A 14,214-nucleotide genomic window follows, 5' to 3' on the forward strand; every position below is an offset into this window, starting at 1 on the left:
CTTGATCTGAGCTAAAGAAGCACAATTTATGATACCATTGTTGTTAGATTTAACTGTTGACTTGAAATATGTTCTTTGTTCGTAATCTTGACCAACCGTTTTGGAGATGTTGGTCTTTCCTCGTTGAAGTAGATAGGTGCTACACTTTTTTTGCCTCTTGTATTTATAGTAAAAAGCTGCCCAGGAGCTTTCCCAAGATGGCAGCCGAGTGGACAGACTGCCTTGAAAAGAACTTTGACTACAACCATATTGGTTTTCAGGCAGTCCTGTAATAACCATGCCTGTGCAGTAGGCGGCAGTGCAGCGCTACACAGAGCATGCGCGTTCAGATTGAGACGTAGAAGAAGGATTGTTTACATGTGATTTGGAAATAAAAGCAAACCCATAGATATAAAATATAATAACGTAATGTATTTATTTGTTTATTCATGCAATACAATAAAACCCTTGTCAGCGAATAAATGCGATTATAATTCGCTTGCATTACAATGAAAGGAGACGCCAAAACGATGTTTTTGACTGACGTTTTAGTGACTTAAATCATGTTTACATCTCTGTCACATGCTGTCTTCGACTTTGAGCTCAAAGTTCCTTCAATAAACTCATATGAGAGCTAAAATAGTCATAAAACTAGAAGATCTGACTGTCAGAAGGTCTGGTAGTGTACACTAGTTTTACCAATCCTTCACCATGCCATCTATGAAGAACACCAGTGTGAAAAGGTAAGATCTTACATTTCTATCTTAAGAAATCTACCTGAAATAAAGAAAAGTGTCTTTTTGTGTCTAACCAAGTCTGGATGAAATTTTGAACCATATATGTTAGTTGAACTACTGTCACTAGTTGACTTGAGTAATGTGGATGTGTTTTCTCCCAGACCAAAACTAGACTGGAAGTTCCTTCAAAGGTTCTGCAGTATCCTGAAGATCCTTTTCCCATCCTGGTCCAACCAGAGTGTGCGAATGTTCACGACACTCCTTGGAGTCACACTTTCAGGTATCATCTGTAAATGCTCACACTGCTGGATTGGGTCGTGATGGCTTGTTCTGTCTTCTCTACAGATCCTGGGTTTTCAACCAAGGGTCTGAACGAGAAAGATATATTTCCAAATATTGGACCATTCACTAATGACTGTTAAATATTACATGTTGTAGTAATGTTAATGTTCCTATTCAAAGTTATTCTAAAATGTTCTAGAGTGTTTGCTCAATGCATTTTCTTTGTATTTCAGTGCAGCTCGTCATTTATCAAGTGGGTCTGATCCCCAGTCAGTTCTATGAGGTTTTGTCTGAGAAAAGCTATGGGAAGTTCAAACATCTGGTGGCATTTGCAGTCCTGCTCATCCTGATTAATTCAGTAGTGAGTTAAATTGCTTCAGTCAGTGTGTTCAGAGAAGTTTAGAGGTGAGGCACAGTATTGAACCAGTGCTCCAAAAGATGATTGTCTTCTAAGTATGCACTGATTTGCTGGATCAGTAACCATTCAGACAATGCCTAATGGAAGTTTAAGTGCATATTGATGCCTTGCGTATAATTGTGAATTGTTAGTTCGTTCTGGACTGGTATCTGAAAGGATGTAGGTTCAAATCTCATACAGGTTGATCCTGGATGAGCAAGAATGACCTCAGGTTACAATACAGGGACTGTTTTGAAATAAGTGAACTTTAAATAACTTTTAAGTGCCTGCTAAGTATCCAATCCATGGATTCCAAAGAAAAAAGGCCATAATCAGTAACTAATCAATAATCGATTTGCAGCTGAAAAGTCTGGATCAGTACATCTGCAGTCTGCTGTATGTGAGCTGGAGGAAGTCTTTAACCAAAGAACTTCATAACACATACTTCCAGGGGCGCGTTTACTACACCCTCAACGTACTGTGCAAAGACATCGACAACCCGTAATGTATTCACAAAACACCTGTAATATTATATCAGTATGAAATCTCTGTATGTACTTTGGATCATAAGGGGTTCATTCAGTGTGTGTGTGTGTGTGTGTGTGTGTGTGTGTGTGTGTGTGTGTGTGTGTTTAGGGACCAGCGCATCAGTCAGGATGTAGAGAGGTTATGTAAACAGATAAGCACCATGGCCAGTCGACTTCTCATCTCCCCATTTACTGTGTCCTACTACACCTATCAGTGCTTCAACAGGTGAGAGAGACGCACAGAGAGATATATATATATATATATATATATATATATATATATATATATATATACATACGTATGGTGGACACATCCCGCCATCAGATCAGCATGAGAGCTGCATTCACTGTCTGGGCCACGCCCATGCAGAGACAGCTCTCATGGAGACAGACTGCCCTCACTGTGAGGGCATAAGTCTCAAGACGCTTCGAACGTAACAGAAGTGACTCAGTCGGTTATGAATACCATTTTACAGGTTAGAGCGCCATCTACAAGACTCCTCTATGCACTGAAATGGAATGTGTTCACTAATTGGTGCTTTTCACACAGCAAAGACACAGTGAACTGCCCCATACCTGAAATTCTCACATTTCTTCAAGAGCGATTGGATGCAGGGCTCACTCCTTCAACGCTTAAATTTTATGTGGCGACTATATCTGTGTATAATGCACCCGAAGCCGGCACCTCTATAGCCAAACATGATTTAATCACAAAGTTCCTTAGGAGAGCGAGGCAGCTGAATCCCCCTTGCCCGGCTACAGTTCCGACTTGGGACCTAGCTTTGGTCCTAAAAGCGCTCATGGGGCCCCCCTTCGAGCCTCTAGACTCTGCTTTCTATTAAGACCACATTACTTCTGGCTCTGGCCTCAGTAAAACGGGTCAGTGATTTGCAAGCACTCTTAGTCGACAATTCATGTTTGGAATTTGGTTCGGATCTTTCAAAAACCACTGTCAAACTCAGAAAAGGCGATGTGCCTAAGGTTCTAACCACGCCCCTCAGAGCGCAGGTGGTTCACCTTCAAGCCTTTTTCCCTCCTCCATTTAATTCGGATTAGGAACAGTCCTTGCATTTGTTAAGCCCTGCGCGAGCACTACACACATACGTTGAGCACACTTGCCAGTTCAGACCAGCTCCTGCTATGGAGGATCCACGAAAGGAATGTCCGCCTCCAAGCAAAGACTTTCTCACTGGGTCATTGATGCAATCGCCCTGGCTTGCAAATCGCAGGGTGCAATTTGCACAATTGGTGTTAAAGCACGCTCAACTAGAGGCATGGCCTCTTCATGGGCATGGATGAATGGTGTGTCCTTACAAGACATAGGTTTTACAGCAGGATGGTCTTCTCAAAACACATTTGCTAGGTTTTGCAACCTAGATGAGACATCTCTCTCATCGCAAGTCCTCTCTGTCTAGAGCCCTTGCTATTTCAATGGCCAAACATACATTTATGCCCTTCTTTTCAAGTATGGGCTCGCTGTCATTTTACACAACTGCCTGCATGCAGGATGTTGTATCTCCCAAAGTCACAAGCACTTTTATTATAAATAAAATTTCCTTCCCGTCTGAGTTCGTGAAGGTGGTGATTCATACTATTTGACCATAGTTCATACATATATATTCTGAGTGTTTGCCTCCTAGCTCACCATGAGCGTCATTCACTTGTGGCATACTCATGCCGGTCGCCGTCCCGCGGGACAGCGGCGTCATGTTTCCTCTCTGGGAAGGTTATTTTGTGTAATGTGGCATGATGGGAATCTGTTCACAATAGCATCAGCTTAGTGATGCAATGTCAAGTGTACTGAATCGTAAGGGAACGTCTCGGTTACGTATGTAACCTCGGTTTCCTGAAATAAAGGGAACGAGACATTGCGTAAGCTGGCCACACTATGGAGTCAGGGTTTTTTGAGGTGCGAGCGATGCGGTCTTTGTCCCTCAGTCAGAAAATTCTGAGGATAAATATATATTTCATCAGATGATGTTTAAGGAGGAATGAGGTTTTTTATTATGCACAATATATGAAGTTGGTGGCATGAAATATGTGTTGACGGGGCACGTTTCTTTAAAATCGCATTTTTCTTTGCATGCCTTTGCTTCAATTTAGAACATCTGATTATCTAATCAAAATAAATTTTGCATTGAATTGAAGATACAAATATGGATGAATATTGTCAATGATGAAAGATTTAGATACAGCAAATCCCCGTGACATTGTTTTTATTTCACCTCTAGAGGCCGCTCTTTTACTATGGAACCAAGCTGTTTTAACTGTAGAATCCTCCAGTGCCGGCCACAGAGGAATAATAATAGTAAAAAAAAGAAAAAAAAACTATCTGTACCAGTTTATTGATAAAACCGATATATCAGTCTATCTCTAGTTTCAAAACAAGAATCATTCAACAAATGAACAGGCCAATTACTTATACCCATAGTCATGCTTGAATTTATGCAGATCTATGTAATTAAATATCTATATCATCAAGTCCATCTAGTGGAAGGATCCATACATTTGAAATGACATTAAAGGAATATTCCAGGTTCAATACAAGTTAAGCTCAATCGACAGAATTTGTGGCAAATTGGGCAGTTTTGAAGGGTTTAAAGACAGAAATGTGAAGCTTATAATTTTATAAAAGCACTTACATAAATTCTTCTGTTAAAACTTGTTGATTATTTGTGTTTTAAATAGATGTTTTTACAGCCGTTTCAGGGTTTTAGGGTTTATGGCATTACGTCGTCATGGCAACGCAGTTGTCAAATTGGATATAACTTTACACAGAAAAGGTAAGCAAGCGATTTTTTGTCACACTAAAATCATGTTAACGCATATTGATTATGCCTGTGGCTATACTTTTGAAACAGTGAGTATTTTAATGTTTACCATTGACTTCCATTGTAAGTGCCTAACTGTAACCCAGATTTGTGCTTTTTTTAAAGGAAAGGAGGGACAAGTCGAAATTTATTTTTGTGGTAATCAACATTATGCCACAAATGCTGTCGATTGAGCTTAACATGTATTGAACCTGGAATATTCCTTTAATTGAACTTTTTTGACTGAACTTCTCACATTTTGTCCGCAGTGCCGGCTGGATTGGAGTTGTAAGCATCTTTGGGTACTTTGTGGTTGGGACCTTCATCAACAAGATCTTGATAGGACCCATTGTGTCGCTACTTGTTGAGCAAGAAAAGCTTGAGGGAGATTTCAGGTAGAACGGCACAAAAATATTCAAAAATATTAAACATAGAGACCCTACATGCGTAAATCATAGATTATCGACTTCATTAATAGATATACTGTGCATACACATAATCTTGATTCTTCCCAAATGTTTTCACATGTTCTGTGATTGGGTGCAGCACTATTTCAGCAGGTCTTTATGACAGCTGTGATCGTCATGTCTTTGGCTTGTCTTACATCTCTCATAGGTTTAAACACATGCAGATTAGAGTGAATGCGGAATCAGCTGCTTTCTACAGGTCAGTATCAAAATTCAACATACTGTATTTCTTTGTACACGTAGAAAAAAAAACAGACAATCAACATGTTATTCTCAGAGCGGAAGAATTGTTTCTGTTAACACACTGAGTGATGTGTCATTGTTCAGGGCAGGGAAGGTGGAACACATGCGAACTGACCAAAGATTACAGAAGCTCCTGCACACACAGAGAAACCTGATGAACAAAGAGCTCTGGCTGTACAGTAAGAGTCCCTCTCTCATTAGTAACCTGTATGCTGAAATCCATGGAAACAGGACTGCTGAATTAAAGAAGTATTTAGAAAATAGTGTATATATAAATACAACTACAGAATGCTTCAAAGGAATAGTTCACCCATAGTTCATCATTTACTCACCCCTATGCCGTCTCAAACTCGTATGACTTTAGAAGATATTTTTATAGAGATATGATGTGAATATATCCATACAAAGCAAGTCAATGGGGTCCAAACTTTCAAGCACCAAAAAGGACATAAAGGCAGCATATATGAACGGTTTTGGGTGTGAACAGACCCAAATGTAACTCCTTTTCCAGTATATGCGCTTGACGCATGTGTCAAGTGTAATCAAGCTTAAAATTTTGAAAAAAGGAGTTACATTTTGGTCTGTTCTCACCCAAAACCGATCATATAGCTTCAGAAGACATTGATTAAACCACTGGAGGCGTATGGATTACAATTATGCGGCGTGTATGTCCTTTTTTGGTGCTTGAAAGTTTGAACCCCATTGACTTGCATTGCATGGATGTATTCACATCATATCTCCATCAAAAAATCTTTCTTTGTGTTCCGCAGAGGAAAGAAAGTCTTACGAGTTTCCCTTTAATCTCTGAAAATACTGTACATCTCACACATGTAATTTAGAACTTCTTTCCCCTGCAGTGTGTTGACATTTTTGTATTAAAAGTATGCGTTAAACTGCCTATCAACCCAATATAAAATCAGTTCTGTACTCTTTAAATGCTTATAGTTTTATTTATTTTTCCATTTCAGTTGGGGTAAATACCTTTGACTATCTGGGTAGCATTCTTAGCTATATTGTCATTGCGATACCAGTTTTTGCTGGGGTGTATGATGGCCTGACACCCGGAGAACTCAGTGCTCTGGTCAGTAAGGTGAGTTGCTTCAAACTGTGTTTGTTTATGGGTGAACGTTAAAGGACAAACACAAGCACTTCTGTTCTGATTGTTGACTGATGGTTTATCACATTGTGTCTATTTCAGAATGCTTTTGTCTGCATATATCTGATAAACTGCTTTACTCAGCTCATAGACCTTTCAACCACAGTGTCTGATGTTGCTGGATACACACACAGGTGAAGGACGCATGTTTTGTGTAGCTGAGACTGCTTAAAAAGGACTGCACCACTATATTTTGTTTTACTTCAGCTAAATGAAATATTGAATGTGCATGTGGTTGTTCTTTGGATGTATTTACTCCGAAACAAACCTAGTCTGCTCTTTTTTACTTTTCAGAATTGGAGAACTGAGGGAAGTGATGACCGACATCGCCAAGAAACAGTGTGACCAGGAACAGTGTGATGCACTGTCAAAGGAAACAGTTGACTTTGACAGGTAAGAGTTGTTTTTGGGGTGTTTGAAAATCATCGGACCTCTGACAACAAACCGTATATTGTAAACATCTCTCATTTCAATGCAATCTATGTGTATCAGTGATACTCCCAAGTGTTGGATACAACTTTTCAGTTTTATGGATTTATTCAACTCAAAATATCTTGTAGTTCCTGATATTTCTAAAATGGTCATTGGTAGTCCTGAATGCACAATAAAGATTTCAATTGGCATCGATTTATTATTCTGATTATTATTGATGTTGATTAATTTAGTCGTAATGATTTCTCTTCCAGTGATCTGGAGATACACAGCATCCCAGCAGACACTGCTTTTGTGCTGGATCGTCTCTCCTATAAATCGCCTGTCTCAGAGGAGCTTCTGGTGAAGGATCTAACCCTAAAGATCAGTCGGGGAACAAACCTGCTCGTTGTGGGAAACACAGGGACCGGAAAGACCTCCCTACTGAGAGTTCTCAGCTGCCTTTGGGAGCCATGCAGTGGTAATGATTGAGAAAACCAAAACAATTATAACATAAAAATCAAATCTGAAATTTAGAACCATAATGCTTTTCTCTTGTTCAGGTTCTGTGGAGATGACCACATGTTTTGGGCCGAGGGGTGTGTTGTTCCTACCACAGAAACCCTATCTGACTGATGGCACGCTCAGAGAACAGGTAAGTGAATGCCACAATATATGCACAATTCTACAAATAATAGATTTGTGTTAGTTATAAAAAAACTTTGTCATTTCTAGGTACATGCCTATCTTTTTTGGTATAGATGACGCTAATTTGCTGGCTTTCCTTTGCAGGTGATCTATCCATTAAAGGACATATATCCAGCCTCAGGTATAGATTATCTCATTTTAAACCCATGAAATCTAATGGCATGGATTATTTGAATAAAAGATAATGGATTGAAGCTCATTATGGTTGCCTGAATATAGAAAATATATGTAAAGCATTTTGAATTACCATTGTGTATGAAATGCGATATGTAAATGAACTTTACATTATGTATGCCATGCAAACTTGTCAGTGCCTTTTGAAGAGCACACTTCTGTTTACCAATCCAATCCAAATTAACCAATCCAAATTCTTCTTATAGGGACTATAGATGAAGAAAGAATAGTAAAATACCTAGAACTTGCTGGTTTGGTAAGGCTAAACTCTTATATGCTTCAGTGATTTTTATTTTATTTTTTATAAATAATTACAAATGTGATTGAGCAAATGAACATATTTTGACATCCATAATTGTTCTCTTTATAATTTGCTCTTTTTAAACAGCATTTTTTGTGTCTCTATATGTCAGTCGAATCTTCTCGCCAGAACTGGAGGACTGGATACTGAAGTAGATTGGAACTGGTGAGAAATGAGTATCAATTTAGATGCAAGTTAGATGCAAGGGACAGTGTATAGATGGTTTGTACAATATGTTTAAAGAGGTAGTTCACCCAAAAATAACATTTCTCTCATCATTTCAGATGTGTATGACTTTCTTCCTTGAGCTGAACACAAATGAAGATTTTTAGAAGAATATTTCAGCTCTGTAGGTCCATACAATGCAAGTAAATGCTGACCATAACTTTGAAGCTCCAAAAAGCACATAAATGCAGCAGTAAAGTAATCCATAAGACTCCAGTGGTTTAATCCATGTCTTCTGAAGCGATCTAATTGGTTTTGGATAAGAACAGACCAAAATATAACTCCTATTTCACTTTAAATCTTGACATCAGCTGTCTTCTTGGCGATCGTGATTTCAAACTCGATTACACTTCCTAGTGCCATCTAGCGCTCTGCACATGCGTCAAGCACTAGGAAGTGTAATCAAACTTGAAATCATGATCGTGCCTAGAGACTGCAATGGCAAGATGTACAGTGAAAAAGAAGTTGTATTTTGGTCTGTTCTCACCCAAAACTGACTGGATTGCTCCTGAAAACAAAACCACTGGAGTTGTATAGATTACTTTTATGCTGCCTTTATGCCTTTTTGGAGAGCTGAGATATTCTTCTAAAAATCTTTGTTTGTCTTCTGAAGAAGAAAGTCACAGACATATGGGATGGCATGAGTGTGAATAAATTATGAGAGGGGGTGAGGGTTCTGAGTGTTTTAAAGAACATAAAAATCGGATTCTCGCTTTTTCACAGGTACGATGTTTTATCACCAGGAGAAATGCAAAGGCTTTGCTTTGCCAGACTGTTCTACCTACAACCCAAATATGCAGGTCAGTGCCTTCGTAAACTCTCACCACATTGATTGTAGTTTTACTTACTGTCTTTAAAGGAATATTCCGGGATCAATACAAGTTAAGCATAATCGACAGCATTTGTGGCATAATGTTGATTACCACAAAAAAAATTTTTGTTTTGGAATGCCCAATTCCCAATGCTCGCTAAGTCCTCGTGGTCGCTTAGTGATTCGCCTCAGTCCGGGTGGCGGAGGACGAATCCCAGTTGCTTCCGCGTCTGAGACCGTCAACCCGTGCATTGTATCACGTGGCTTGTTGAGCGCGTTGCCACGGCTTAGCGCGTGTGGAGGCTTCACGCCATCCACCGCGGCAACCACGCTCAACTCATCACGCTCCCCACCGAGAACGAACCACATTATAGCGACCACGAGGAGATTACCCCATGTGACTCTACCCTCCCTAGCAACCGGGCCAATTTGGTTGCTTAGGAAACCTGGCTGGAGTCACTCAGCACGTCCTGGATTCGAACTAGCGACTCCAGGGGTGGTAGTCAGCGTCAATACTCGCTGAGCTAGCCAGGCCACTGTCCCTCCTTTTTTATATAATAAAAAAAAAAAAAAGCAAAAATTGAGGTTAAAGTGAGTCACTTACAATGGAAGTGAATGGGGGCCAATTTTTGGAGGGTTTAAAGGCAGAAATGTGAAGCTTATAATTTTATGAAAGCACTTGCATTAATTCTTCTGTTAAAACTCAAGTATTATTTGAGCAGTAAAGTTGTTTAAATTTAGGGTTTGTTGACATTACATCATCATGGCAACGAAGTTGTAAAATTGGCTATAACATTACACAGAAAAGGTTAGTAAGTGATTTTATCACACTAAAATCATGTTAACACACATATTGTTTATCTTGTGGCTATACATTTGTTGAAAAAATGTGTATTTTGACGTTCAGAAATTGGCCCCCATTCACTTCTATTGTAAGTGCCTCACAGTAACCTCGATTTTTGCTTTTTTTTAAGAAAAGGAGGGGCAAGACAAACATTTTTGTGGTAATTAACATTATGCCACAAATGCTACCGATTGAGATTACCTTGTATTGAAGCCAGAATATTCCTTTAACAACCAATCAGTTTATCTCATTCCTATGGCCCGTGCCGTGAACTATAATGCTGTTTGTACCAGTGCTGGATGAGGCCACCAGTGCCCTCACAGAGAAGGCAGAAGGGCAGCTCTATAAGGCCTGTAAGCAGCTGGGAATGACCCTCATCAGCCTGGGTCACCGGAGCAGTCTGGAAAAGGTGATGACCTATGACCTTTTCACATTGACTAATGTAACACCACAGTGTTGTTAATGCTGTCTTGTGTACATATTTTCAGGCTTTGTAAAGGGAACTTGAGATTTTGAAGGGCACTGTATAAATAAAACGTATTATTATTATTTAAAGTCTGTAAGGATGTTACTTGCATACCCTGATTCTTAATTTGTCTTTTTTTAAACAGTATCATGATGTCATGCTGCGACTCTGTGGGGGTGGCCAATGGGAACTCTCCAAACTCAAAGAGCCGTGAATCTACAGACTTTACCTCTCTAAACAGACAATACGGGTCTGTTTGTGATGCATTATTGGTGCTTTCATGTCAAGTAGCTCAAAACTTTGGAGAATAGTTTTTATGTTTATGTGACAGTCACTCTTGTCATACTCTCGACATTATCTTTTTTGCTGCTTCATTCGTCCTTAATTTGTTGTTTTGTTTCAAATAATTTAAGGGATTTTTGTAATGAAGGACATACAGGAACATTTCAAATAATTTCAGACAAAGTGCCTTTAAAATATATTTCAAGTATCTTAGAATAAATAATTTTATACACATTATGGATATCGACCTTTTAATGTGTAAGCAAATAACTAAATAGTCAGTTTAGTCCCAGCTGTTTTACCTCAGTGAAGTTGGAAGTAAATTGCTTTTTAAGGGAAGCCCAATAAATTAATCTGTAGGAAAAAGACTGTCATAAGAATGGAACTGTTTTTATGTGTAATTTCTATTCCTGACCAGGAGAGGGCCAACATTTTCCAGCCTGAGCAATTCAAATTCTGGAATAATATTTACTGTTGTAAATTATATATATAATAACCCACTTTCTACTCGTAATCTATACTCCATACTGAAGAGATATATCCACTTTACTCAACAGTACATGAATATATAAAGATATTTAAGTCTTTAGCTGGCGGGAATATCTTGAGGAAGCAAATGTAGAAAAAAATGACTTTCCCACTACATCCATACTATATCTCATGCTTTAATATTATTATATCTTTAGCTCACAGCTTAAATTAGAAATATTTCTCACCTTATATATTTAGAAAACATTTAAGGCTTCTGTTCTGGATTCTCTGACCACAGGTTTGTATCTTAAGAATGTAAGAGTTGGCAGCATTTAAAAGAACTAGAACTGTTTGGCTTAAAATAAACATAAGCAAATAGCTCTTCAGATGTTTTTATACAATGCAACGTATGGTATACAGACAATCCTTGAACCATGGGGCTTGAACCATGAACCTCCCAATTACCAGCCTTGAGTCACTATGTATATCCCATTGGTTGTAGTAGTACACCATTTACATAACCACAGATGTATGGTTGTTTTTACAGTGTGAAATTTTTTTTTTTGCAACATTATAGCACAACAGCAATAGCTCAAAGCCAGATCGGGCTGTGAAAGTGATACGTTTGCCGCAGAAAGCTGAGCACAAAATTATCCCACCTACCAAAGAGTTTGGCTGATCCCTATGCTTGAGTTTCAGGCAGTTTTAAATGTGATCCTGGCCGATCTGCTGCTGTCAATCAACAGGCTGACTGAAACAGATCACGGGAAAGACTCATTCAAAGGCCTTTCAGGAAAATGTGAGACAATCACTAGAGAAATAACCAAACCATCACAACCCAAAGGGTTTGAGAAAGGGTTACATTTGAGTAAAACCTCTTATATGGACAAGTGATCTGATTAAAATGGGCTTTCAAAAATGTATTTTAACCAAAGAACTGAGGTTTATGAAATCTTCCATTGTGATGTTGAAATTTCATTACATTTGCAGCAGTGCTCTAAATGTGCCTTATTTAATGACATTGTAAGCATGTTAATGCAAAGAAACCTTTAAAAGGATCAAAGCTTATAAATGTAACAGTACAATTTTGCATGTGCCTTTCTCTTGTATTATAAACTATGACTACGTAACATGTACAAGTTAAAATAAATGTTCACAGTAGTTAAGTGTAATAGCATTTTTCTTCATAATAACATTTGCTTTTTACTCATTAATCAGGTCTTTACTGAGATAGAGTGGTTTACTTATTTACTCTGATTTCGATTTGATTACGATTCATGAAAATGTTGACTCAATATGATTCAATTTTGTTTTGTTGATTATTGTTTTATAATATAATTATCTTCAAAAATATGCTTAAAGTGAGAAATGTAACTGCATGGACAACGAACACCATGTTGGAACATTGAATTTAAAAAAGTTATAAAAAGGATTGCGAAAGAATTTTAATTTAATTGTATTTTTATTAATATATTTGGTATTATTATAATTATTATATTTGAGAAGGCCTATTAAATTCCTAATTGAATATTACAACCCTGACCAGTCAAAATAGATAATTGAGCTTAATTAAAACTGTTAAAATGATTAATGTTATAAAAAGATTAACATACAATTAAAAGTTAATTTGTAAGTAAACTTAAAAGTGTTCTTTATATTGTAAAGCTAAATCTCATATACCCCTCAGACTAGGAGTGTTAAAGCGGCTTGCCATATTGAAGTAGGCCTACTGTTTCAACAATTACAGTCCAGCTAAACATCAGTCCAGTGTCCGACATTGGCTCTGGTAAGTGACAGGTCTATTTTAAACGGGAGGCAGGACCGATAGAGGAGCGTCAGCTATTTGTCACACCGAAAGCAAAGACACTGAGGGATAAAACACACTGTCCTTGCTCCTTTACAGTATGTGGAATTTACCTGTTTTCACACAGATATATTTTCAAGCCAACATCTGATATTAATGAAGAACTGTGTTGATTTATATCTACTGTAGCTTGAGGAGAAAAAAGGTATGAGTTAACTTCATCTATTATGGGATATAAGGTGAACCTTCTGTATTAACTTTACATTTTAAAAAGTAAACTTCTCTCTTGCTTTTATATTTTCTAGTTATTATTTTATTAGTGGATCATTACAAATCAATGAGTTGGGGGGACTACATGCATGTCTGAGTTTCTTTATTATTCTATGATGCATTGCTCAATCTAAGTGTAACATTGCTCTTAACGTGTAATAAAAAAAAAAAATGACACTTTGATTTCTGTTTATGGGTATATCCACAAAAGGCCAAACTTCTTCTCTGTGAGACAAAATTAATGAAATGAGGAAAACGCCCACTGACAAATACATTCATGCATAAATACATTGTTTTAGTGCATGTCCTATCACAGCACAGATCTCTTCTACAAATGGACTTACTGGATAAGGAGACTGACAGCTGAGGTTATTTTTGGGACAGGCAGCTCAGCAGAGTGAGGTGTCAGAGATGGCAAATGCCATGCTTTTCAAAGACCAACATCCTTTTGTTTAACTTTGTTATACTGTAATCTCTCGTCATCTGTAGAACTGCTGTGTAGTCTGATTTCTGCAGTCAGATTTCACTTGCTCATTCACTGTTCTGTTTGAGATAGTAGAGTTGATTTGTTTAATTTGTTGATATTTTATAGGTGCTGTGGTTTTCAGGTTTGTCTGTTTCTTTTTTGTTATTTGGTCGTCCTGTAAAAAGTTCTGTCAGACTACACAATGTTTGGTTTTGAGGTTCACCATCACAAATGACCCACAATGCAACAGCACTTTTAAAATGCAGTTGAAATGCAGTACTACACTTTCGGCAGTTTTATGCAATCCTCCCATGTTCATATTACTCTAAAAATGTATGTAACCACGGGAACTTAGATGAACTTTTAAGTTAAGTTTTAATCAG

The 14,214-nt window shown here is 37.9% G+C and overlaps 1 protein-coding gene across 4 annotated transcripts; it reads left to right on the forward strand.

Annotated features, from left to right (window-relative positions):
• The first annotated feature begins 326 nt into the window (after positions 1–326).
• Positions 327–12,467, forward strand: LOC127434428 (lysosomal cobalamin transporter ABCD4-like). 4 transcript variants are annotated; one of them, XM_051687176.1, is made up of 19 exons: positions 327–722; positions 878–996; positions 1,232–1,359; positions 1,757–1,896; positions 2,032–2,148; positions 5,002–5,127; positions 5,348–5,398; positions 5,527–5,621; positions 6,411–6,532; positions 6,641–6,732; positions 6,893–6,991; positions 7,285–7,490; positions 7,573–7,664; positions 7,802–7,838; positions 8,098–8,147; positions 8,305–8,357; positions 9,141–9,217; positions 10,366–10,481; positions 10,684–12,467. In XM_051687176.1, exons 1-19 carry the CDS (start codon positions 691–693, stop codon positions 10,750–10,752), a joined length of 1,821 nt encoding a protein of 606 aa, XP_051543136.1. In that variant the 5' UTR covers positions 327–690; the 3' UTR covers positions 10,753–12,467. The 4 variants fall into 4 exon arrangements, with proteins under 4 accessions (XP_051543136.1, XP_051543137.1, XP_051543139.1 ...); XM_051687177.1 differs by lacking the exon at positions 327–722 and having other exon boundaries at positions 883–996; positions 1,237–1,901; XM_051687179.1 differs by lacking the exons at positions 327–722; positions 1,232–1,359 and having other exon boundaries at positions 915–996; positions 1,757–1,901.
• Positions 12,468–14,214: the final 1,747 nt, after the last annotated feature.

Source organism: Myxocyprinus asiaticus, chromosome 44, assembly GCF_019703515.2.
Source record: "Myxocyprinus asiaticus isolate MX2 ecotype Aquarium Trade chromosome 44, UBuf_Myxa_2, whole genome shotgun sequence".
Lineage (NCBI taxonomy): Eukaryota > Metazoa > Chordata > Actinopteri > Cypriniformes > Catostomidae > Myxocyprinus > Myxocyprinus asiaticus.